General features: G+C 39.0%; 1 protein-coding gene across 1 annotated transcript in view; it reads left to right on the forward strand.

Moving 5' to 3' along the window:
• The first annotated feature begins 6 nt into the window (after positions 1 to 6).
• CPOX (coproporphyrinogen oxidase) overlaps positions 7 to 9862 on the forward strand; it is a 12845-nt gene continuing 2989 nt past the window's right edge. Inside the window, exons 1-6 of the mRNA XM_004675264.2 lie at positions 7 to 286; positions 1880 to 2023; positions 2337 to 2447; positions 3589 to 3730; positions 6318 to 6536; positions 8891 to 8995. Coding sequence (XP_004675321.1) covers positions 34 to 286; positions 1880 to 2023; positions 2337 to 2447; positions 3589 to 3730; positions 6318 to 6536; positions 8891 to 8995 — 974 coding nt within the window. The 5' untranslated portion in view covers positions 7 to 33. The remainder of the gene's footprint in view (positions 287 to 1879; positions 2024 to 2336; positions 2448 to 3588; positions 3731 to 6317; positions 6537 to 8890; positions 8996 to 9862) is intronic.

Consider the following 9862-nt stretch of genomic DNA (forward strand, 5'->3'; position numbering starts at 1 on the left):
GCCTCGGCCTTTGGGCACGTGGAGCGGGCCGAGATGGTGCCGAAGAGCTCGGGGTCGCGGAGCCCCTCGCCCGGGAAGCCGGAGGAGGAAGATGAGCTGTCCCGCCGCTGCCGCCGCTTCATGGCCTTGCCGGTGACCGATCTGCGCGAGCTGCGGGGAAGGCCAGGCGACATGAAGACCAAAATGGAACTGCTGATCCTGGAGACTCAGGCCCAGGTGTGCAAAGCGCTGGCACAGGTAGACGGCGGCGCCCGCTTCTCTGTGGACCGATGGGAGAGGAAGGAAGGTAGGAGGTCGGCGTCTAGCCGGAGGTGGAAAGGCGGGCGGGGGTGTCCACACGGCTTTAGGATGCTGGGGGTGCGGTGTGAAGGAGTACCCCGCAGAGCATACTGCTTGGTTAGAAGGTACATTGTTAAAATAAAAAAAAAAAAAAATTGACACTGAAAGGGTCATTTACCCTCTGCTTGCGGGTGTGGGACCCAAATCTACTGTCACGGTACTATTAAGCACTTCAAAATCTTTGTAATTTTGTAAAAAACTTCTCTGGTCTTTGGGTTATTTCCAGACAGCAAACTTAAGTGTCCAAAGTTGTCATTAAGCATAGATTTCCTCCACATTTCATCTGATTCTTTGGGTGTGTTTACCATTTTTTTTCCCTTCTACAATCATAGAAAGAACTTACTCAATATGTCATACGCTCCCCACTTTGTTTCCCCAAGTTGCGCAAGAGGTATTTCATTGACTTGTCAGTGCTTTTACCAAATGCACCCGTTAGATTTCCTGCTAGGAAAATTATCCTTTCCAATAGCAAAAGATTTCAGTATTGAAACCTGTTTCTAGAGTCCTGCATTCATTACCATCTTATTGCCTAATCTGGGTCATAAATTTGAAGGATTTCTGACGTTTCTTAGCTAAAAATACTGCAGCATTTTATCATCAGCATATTTTGAGCTGTGAAACTGCTACCTCCATATTAAATGAAGCTGTGTCTGTTTTTCATCTTGAAATGTTTCAAGTGAGGACTGAATCAGGTGTGACCTGAAGTTCCTAGAAAAGCTATGTGACCTGAAAGAAGTATCTTTAAAGAATGATGTTAAAAAAATTCTTTTTTAAAAAAAGAAGTTTCTTAACATTTTGGGCCTCTTTCCTCCTTTATGAAATGAGATTGGAAATGATGCATGAGTAGAAAGTAGACAAATTGTTTGGGCTCTATTCAGCTGTTTATTCTTGAATAAGTTGTTTTGCCTCTCCATTCCTCAGTTTTCTTGTTGACATACATGGGGCTGTTATCTTATGTTCTGTACAGCTCTAAAAAACAAAAGTCAAACATGAATGATACATTTGCCCTGTGGTAATTCCAGTATCTTACAAACAACCCCACTTTGTAGTAGTAAAGCTCATATGTTAATGTCACTCAGTTTAAGGTTATGAATCCCTTAAGTTTTCAAATAGCTACTGTTTTTAGATTGCCTGTAAGGAAAGTTAAAATGTGCACAGCACATTGAACAAAAACACTTAAATTCACTAATATGAGGATTCTTCAAATAGAGTGATTCCCATTTTCAGCTTTAGCCTTATCTCCTGTAACAAAGGCATGCCATTCTGAATGGCAATTTTGAAGAGAAAATATTCCAGAAAAACATTTCCAGATGATAATGTAAGAATGTAGAAGAAATAGTCAATTTGGTGATGTGAGGAGGTATATTCATGTCAGTAGCTAATGTCATAAAATTGAGCTAATTATGTAATTTTATTGTATAAAAATGATAAACATCCTGATTGAAGGTTTATTTATACCAAATTGGTGCAAGGGTCATTTGCAGCTTTGTATCTCCCTTTACATTCTCTCCTCCTTTCTTACCTGCATTTACATAAACAGGAGGTGGTGGCATCAGCTGTGTACTTCAGGATGGACATGTTTTTGAAAAGGCCGGGGTGAGCATTTCTGTTGTTCATGGAAATCTTTCTGAGGAAGCAGCAAAACAAATGAGAAGCAGAGGAAAAATTCTGAAGACTAAAGATGGTAAATCAGATAATCTCAATAGCCTTTAATAGTTCCTACAGTCCTTTTTTCCCCAGAGGTTTTATTTGTTATATATATTATATATATATACATATATATATATATTTTATATATATATATATATATATATATTGCTTCTGTAAAAAGCCATTTGGTTGCTGATACCAGATAAGCTTACAAACAATTACTCCTTAAAAGATTCTCCTTTAAGAGACTAAAAGCATCCTTGAAAATTTAATCTAGAAATCTTGTTAAAATTAATTTGATTTAAGCCAGGTAGTGGAATTAAATTACTCTGTGTTTTACTTTGCAGGTAAATTACCATTTTGTGCAATGGGTGTGAGCTCTGTTATCCACCCCAAGAACCCTCATGCTCCTACTATCCATTTCAACTACAGATACTTTGAAGTGGAAGAAGCTGATGGTAAGGGTCTCTAAATCTATAATCGAGAAAGAATAAGTAACAGTCGTAACTAGGACTTTCAAAAGACCTGTAAAGGCTTTTTCCTTGGCAAATGCAATAGATTGTGGTGTACGTGTGAAAAGTGGAGATGGTATTAGCTGGATTCTGATCTCTCCATATTTCCTTCAGCAAAGAAGAAACGATTTCATGAACCCAAACTTGGAATACCCACAGGGTTCTTTACAAATATAAACTCACTATGTCCAAAAGAAAACTTAGTGCTGTGCTTTAACCCACTGCACCACGAGGGAGGGTCCCAAAGGAAAACTTTAGGTGCAAGGTTAATTTGAAATCAAAAACTTCCTTTTAGAAAATATCTTCCACATGGCTTTCCTAATCACCAGTACATTTTCAACAGGTTTATGGTGGAGTACAGTTGGTTATGCCTCATAGTATACATGGAGTTCCAGCCTGTGTCTGCTGTTAGCTATGCTAACTGCTGCTTATCATTTCTCTGTCAGAAACCTGCTCAGTGCCCCAGCTACTTTTGTTGTTTAATGCTATTGCTGATAGCATTAAAGTCATACCTTTTAATTATGAAGCCAGTTTGGCTTTTAATGTTTCACCTTTTAATGTTTAAAAGTTGGTCACTGGTACTGGTAACATGTAGAAAACTTGGAATAGTTAATCTCAAGTTGTCTTCCCAAGCAAATGTTTCAACCCTCTTGAGAGTAAAGGGGAGAGGGTGGCAGTGGTTGTTAACACAGGGAGCAGTAGGATTTCCTGAGTTTTTAATAAACTGTGGATGCCTACAGACCAAGATTTTTCTATTTATGATCTGGCAAAATATTCTAAGGTTTTCATGTGATTCTGATATTCAGCCAGAGCTGAGATCCATCTGTGTTGTTGTGATCCTTCTCTTCCATGTGTATCATTTCCCAGCTTTCTCTCACTTTAGTTTCCTTCCTTTTTCTCCACTTAACCCCTTCTTTCCTGCGTAGGTCTTTTGACCTTTCAAAGCTGTATTTAGTTCAACGATTTTTGATTGTCACCCATTTCATGCTTAATAAACTAAGTTGATAACATTAAGTCTGCTAACACAATAGTAGTGTCCTGTATCTCACACAAAGTTTGCGTCAGCATATGTGTCTTAATTTGGCAGGTAACAAGCAGTGGTGGTTTGGTGGTGGATGTGACCTTACTCCTACATACTTGAACCAAGAGGATGCTGTCCATTTTCACAGAACTCTAAAGGAGGCTTGTGACAAGCATGGTCCAGATCTTTACCCCAAATTTAAAAAATGGTAGGCAAAAGAATTGAACTTGCTCAAACCCCTGTCATATATTCCCTGTAGATCCCAAAGGGAACTAATTATGTCACTAACTACCTTTCTTTGCAGCTTGTGAAGGGTCAGCCGTATTCTTTATACAGAAGAAGTAAGTTCCAGTTGTAGGAGCTATTTACTTAGGAGCACAGTAAGTTCTCAATGTCATCAGTAGGCTTTTGGGAGCTGCAGCTTTAAGACAAGGGACATATAATGAAAGAAGGTCCTCAAATACCATCATTTTGTTAGTGTCATAAATACTATTACAAAGCAAGTGATGTTATTTGCGTATGTGCTGTATTTGTCTGAAATTAATTGAATACCTCATCTTTAATTGACCCCAAGTGATTTAGGATAGTAGCATACAAATCTTAATGTGTTATCTATTCTTGAGAATTGGAGACTTTTTAATTCCAAGACGAAATACTAATTTTTTACCCCAGAAGAAAATAAACATCTCATTGTTGCCATGGAATGAATTAGGGTATAGGAAGAAATGGAAACTTATTAAGGAGACATGCAAATGCATCAAAGATTTTGGACAAGGAGAAAAGTACAGTTGAAATGTTGTTAGGTAAGGAAACTGTAATGATAAAAAAAAAAGAAAGAAAGAAAAACACATTATGAGACCCAGGATATTTGGTAGCTGTGAAACAGAATCTTGGCATACATTGTTTGAAATAAGAGCATCTTTGAGCTAATTGTAATCCTTGAAAAAGGAAGAACAAAATGGCTTGTGGTTTTTTGCTTTGCTTTTAGAAGTAATAATTGTGGAATCTTCATGTTATTTATGTGAAAGCATGGAGTTTAACTTTTTTTTAAAGATTTATTTATTTATGCACACAGAACTGGGGTACAAGCTAGAGGTGCGGGGGCAATGAGAGGATTCACCAGAGACAGAGCGGGGAGCAGAACAGGCTGACTGATGAAGTACACTGCTGAGGGGAGCAGTGGATGGGTCAGGAGAGGTCTGTGCCTTGTGTATCACCAAACTCATGCTGAAGTGGCTGTGGCAAGCCTCATAGTGCTGCGCTTTAACCCATTGCACCACTAGGGAGGGCCTGGAGTTCAACTTTTAAATCCCCAGAAGAGATAATACATTTGGTTGTTCTTAGATTTGTTGTGACCGTTGAATAACTGCATAGTTGTGAACTCAGATGTAAGGTTCGGGTCTTTTTCTCTCACAAATCAGCATCCTTCCAGACAGAGGACTAGTGGTGGAGACATCGCCTTGTTTTTGGTTTCCTTTTGTTGCTGATACTGAGATGACTAAGTAATACTAACTAATAAAATAATTAAACTGGCTAAAAAGTTTTTAGTACAGATATTTAGTAAATCTCTTAATCTCATGAAGAGAGAATTAGCAATATGATTTCCTTAAAGCTGATTTCACAACCTTGCTCAGTAGAGTTCAACTCTGTTAATAAAATGTGTGTATAAACAAACCCCAAGTCTCAAGATGAATTACACCCACTTAGCAGTTCCAGGGCTTTGCATCTGCAGCCTTTTTCCTGTCTTTCTTTCTTTCTTGAGTTTAAATTATGAGGGCTATTTTTTTAGATAAAATTTTGAGTGACTTTTAGATTTTGTTTATACAGTTCTCTTTAGGGACCTATTCTGTAGAAATTATCGTAAGGACAATTTTCACAATGTAAGCCATTCTACAAGTTTAGCATTCAGGAAATGACTTCTTAGGATAACCTCTAAGAGGCACACAGAGCCATACCTAAGAGCAGATTGGTAGTTCGTGTGTCAGCCCTAAAGGGTACCAGTTGCTATGTCTGAAGACTCCTCACTCAGATTTGCATGTGGTAGCATCATCACATTTTATCTCTGAAAGAGATTTTAGAGAGCCTTTACCTTCTTTAGTGAATAATGAGCTCAGAGAGATGGGCTGGCACCAGTCATGGAATTGATGGTGTCACCATCTCTGGAGAGAGCCTGTCCTGCTTCCTGCAAAAGCAGTGCTTCTGAGGGCAGTGGCCTCCCTTGGTTCAAGAAATACAGGGTCACCACTGTTCCCAGTGTTCCCTGTTCTTTAGATATGGTATTGAAATTGCATAGCTGCTCTACAATATTGCTGATTTTCTACATGAGCAATACTGCAGGAAATGTGTCTGGAGTCCTGGTTTCATTATCAAAGATACAAAGTAAGTTCACAGCTGGTGTTAGTCATAGACAATTCTCAAAATCGAACCATTCATGGGGCACCGGGGTTAAGACTACACTGTCAAGCTATTGTCAACCACTGCAGTACGAGTTAGATCCCCAGCCAAGGAGCTATCCCACATGGCGCAGCAGACCTCACCTGACCCGCCCGCTGCTCCCCTCAGCAGTGTATTTCAGTCAGTCTGCCTGTTCTGTTCCCCAGTCTGTTTCTGGTAAATCCTCTCACCACCCTTTCCCCCTCCACACTCTTCCCCCACCTCTGTTTTCATATGGATAAATAAATGAAAATAAATCTTTAATAAACAAATAAATGGAACCACTCCCATTTATTTCTACCATTTTTTTTTTTTTTAAATCCCCTTCTGGATCGCTGATTTGGCCTTGCTGTGTTTTCCAGGTGTGACGAATACTTTTTTATAGCCCATCGTGGTGAGCGGAGAGGCATCGGGGGCATCTTCTTTGATGACCTTGACTCCCCATCCAAGGAGGAGGTGTTTCGCTTTGTGCAGAGCTGTGCCCAAGCTGTGGTTCCTTCGTACATTCCCCTGGTAAAAAAGCACTGTAATGACTCATTCACCCCTCAGGAAAAGTTGTGGCAGCAACTCCGGAGAGGACGGTGAGTGACATACCGGTCTCACCATCTGACTGGGGGAAGTGCAGCATCTGTGACAGTGTGGGTGTTGTGTTGTCTCAGGTAGATAATGTTGTCATTGTTGTATTCATGCTCACCCTAACTTCTTTTCATAACTAGATGAATGTCAAACATTGTAAATTAGTGTGATAAAAAGAACAGTATTCATTTGTCTATAGTACAGACTCATCGTTAGGTTTGTAATAAATACTTGCTGAATGTTATTCAGCTGATTTTTGTTAGTGTTCTAGCAATGTTCTTCAAGCTTATGTCCAGGGAAGTGTATCATTTAATGTTTTTGCTATGTTGAAAATATGGGATCATCTTTTTTCATTCATCTGCAAGGTTTCCTGAAATTTATTATAATGGAAATAGCCATTTCAGAACTTATTTAAACTTAAAGATAATATTTACTTACAGAATCCTTACTGTGAGCCTGCCAGTGTGTTAGGCAGTTTGCATGCAATTTTTTTCACAATCCTGTGAGATTGGTGTAGTTATCATTTTATAGGTGATAAAACTTAGAAAGGTAAGTCCCTTGTTCAAGATTATACAATTAGTTGATAACTAAAAGAGCTCAGATGCAAATCCAGGTCTTCAAAACTTAGTTTTTCCTTTATAGGAAGGAAGTTAAGTAGTTGAAGCAGGTTTATTTCTTGCCTTAGCTGTGTGCCTTCTCTGTGCATTGAACTTGGTGAGCTCAGCTTGGCGAGCACTAAGATTTGCTATGACTTAGCTTCAAAATACCCACTGTGTTGGTTCACATCAGTTTTTCACTTAGTACCATCTTAATTGTATGTATATCACAGGCTGTCAAAATAGATTTTCTCACTTATGTTAATTCTGTCTCAGGTCATTATAGCTTGGGGGTACTTAAAGAGATAAATACTGCCCCTAAAAGGTCTACTTAAAATAATGCTTCAAGTCTAAAAATTAATGTTTGTGCTTATTATTTCTTATGATTGTCTGCCATTAAAAACTTGGAAATGAGAGTTCGTTAAATTTTCTTGCTGGAAATTCCTTTAAAAAAATGCATCTGGGAACTTTTTATGGTTTTTTGTTTGTTTTTGATTTCTCAAATATATCTTTCCATCTTTCTCTTATGTTTATCATGTGCCCCTTTGACCTAGTGCTGTGCTAGCTATAGAAGTAAGCTGAGAAGAGAAGGTTCTCAGTCCAGTGAGAAGACATACCTAAGAGGAGAATTTAAAACTCTATGGCAACTGCAGTAGTAGTCTAGTTTTCTGTAAGAATTTATATACAAACTTGAAAGGTTTGGTGACTACTAATTAGGTGAAGCCTTTAAAACTTAGAGTAATGTTTTATTGTCTTTTTAAATATAATTTAACAATAAGATTAAAAAAGAATTGATTGATATCCATCCATTTACCAAGAAGATGTTTTGAAAGTTCCACAAGTGCGTATCTTTGCCTGCCAGGTGTCTTTGAGTTAGCAGCATATGGGCTGTTAGATTAATTTTCTGTAATATGGTGTGTGACTGTTCTTCAAAGTAAGCCTCCCCCCTGCCATGCTTATCTCTAGGCCTTAGGATAGCAGTAAACTCTGGGCCTAAGATAATCCAGCTCTGTCTTTCCTTTCTCTTGCAGCATTGGGAAGCCCTTATCTGTATCCTTCACAGTTTACTCTTCCCCTCACTCCCCTCCCCCCCCAACACTACTATCAGTTCCCTTAGTGGCTGGTCACCTTCCATTTTGATTTTAAAATATCTTATTTGGTAATCTCATTTCAGCTTGCTCTTCGTTACACTGCTTTCTCCGGTTTTCTTTTTCTGTGGAACAGATACTATGAGCTTATTGTTTTGTTGTATTTTGGCAAAGGAAAACAAGATGACGCTTAGGCAGGAGTTCTTTGTTTTTAATAGCTGAGAAGTATTCCATCCTGTGTGTCTGTCACATTTTCTTAATCCACTCATCTGCTGTTGGGCAGCTAGGTGTGTCCGTTCCTTGGCTATTGTAAACAATGCTGTAGTGAACAGACGGGAATACATCCCTTTGAATAAGTGATCTTGTTTTCTTCAGCTTTTTCTTAATTGTTTTACCTAGCCTTCTCAGCTTTGTGTACATTCTATTTATTGGAAAACATAACCTTGTTTTGTGATTGTTCTGTTGGTGCTGAAACTGTATGCCATTGTTTGTTGGATAGAATACCCTTTCATTTGTCCTATCCAGATGGAGAAAGCTTGTTGACTGTTCACTGTGCTGGTTCCAGCTGTTGGGGGCAGGAAGAAGCCCCCTTTAAGTATTTATTGTGGGTTCATCTTATGAAGGATTTTTTTTTTCAGCTCACCAAATTAATTTTATTTGATGTCTTTATGCCAGGTATGTAGAATTTAATCTGCTGTATGACCGGGGCACCAAGTTTGGGCTCTTTACTCCAGGATCCCGAATCGAAAGTATCTTGATGTCTTTACCTCTAACTGCTCGGTAAGAATACCTCATTATCATAATTGCTCCCCGACCTTCAGGCTCCTAGCCCCTCAAAACATGAACATGAATATCAACTTTATTTTAACCTAAGGATCTTGTTGATCTTGCCTTTACTGATTTTAATAAGAACATCACAGTCAAGTACCTAAGGAAAAAAATGGAATTTTTTTCAGGTGTGGCAGGGTGAGTGCATGGAGACAAGGAAAGAGTAGAGGGAGTGAAAAGCAGGGGCAAGCAATCTCAGTAGCAGATGGACTTTTCCTGCTGGATGACTATCTAGGAAGACTGTGAGCAACGCAAATTTATTTGAACAAAGCAGTTTTTAAAATCACTGCATTTGTGAGGAAATGGCTTACTCTCCACTATGAAGTAACTAAGTTATTTGTAAGTAGACAACATGAGAGACCTTGTCAGGCACTTGGTAGTCGTTCTGTGCTTTACATGTTGCTTCCGTAGAGGATCATTGAATATTTGAGGGGAATTTTAAAGCCTCATGTAATCATCTTGGTGCTATGAGATTAGCACTGTCAGGATCTAGATTGATGTTTTTGACAATAAGAAAAAGAATGATGTGCATACAGATTAAAAACTTCCTATTGTTTTACAAAGGTAAGAGTTTTTTTTTTCTTAAGATTTATTTATTTATGCATACAAGAGCTGGGGTACAGGCCAGAGGTGCAGGGGCGGTGAGAGGATTCACCAGAGACAGAGTGGGGAGCAGAATAAGCAGATGGACGAAGTACACTGCTGAGGGGAGCAGCAGAACAGGCTGACTGATGATTACAACGCTGAGGGGAGCAGTGGGTGGGTTAGGAGAGGTCTGTTGTGCCTTCTGGGTCAGCTCCTTAGCTGGGGTTTGAACTT

The sequence above is a fragment of the Condylura cristata genome, unplaced genomic scaffold (genome assembly GCF_000260355.1).
Source record: "Condylura cristata isolate star-nosed mole 26May11 unplaced genomic scaffold, ConCri1.0 scaffold00003, whole genome shotgun sequence".
In the NCBI taxonomy this organism is placed as follows: domain Eukaryota; kingdom Metazoa; phylum Chordata; class Mammalia; order Eulipotyphla; family Talpidae; genus Condylura; species Condylura cristata.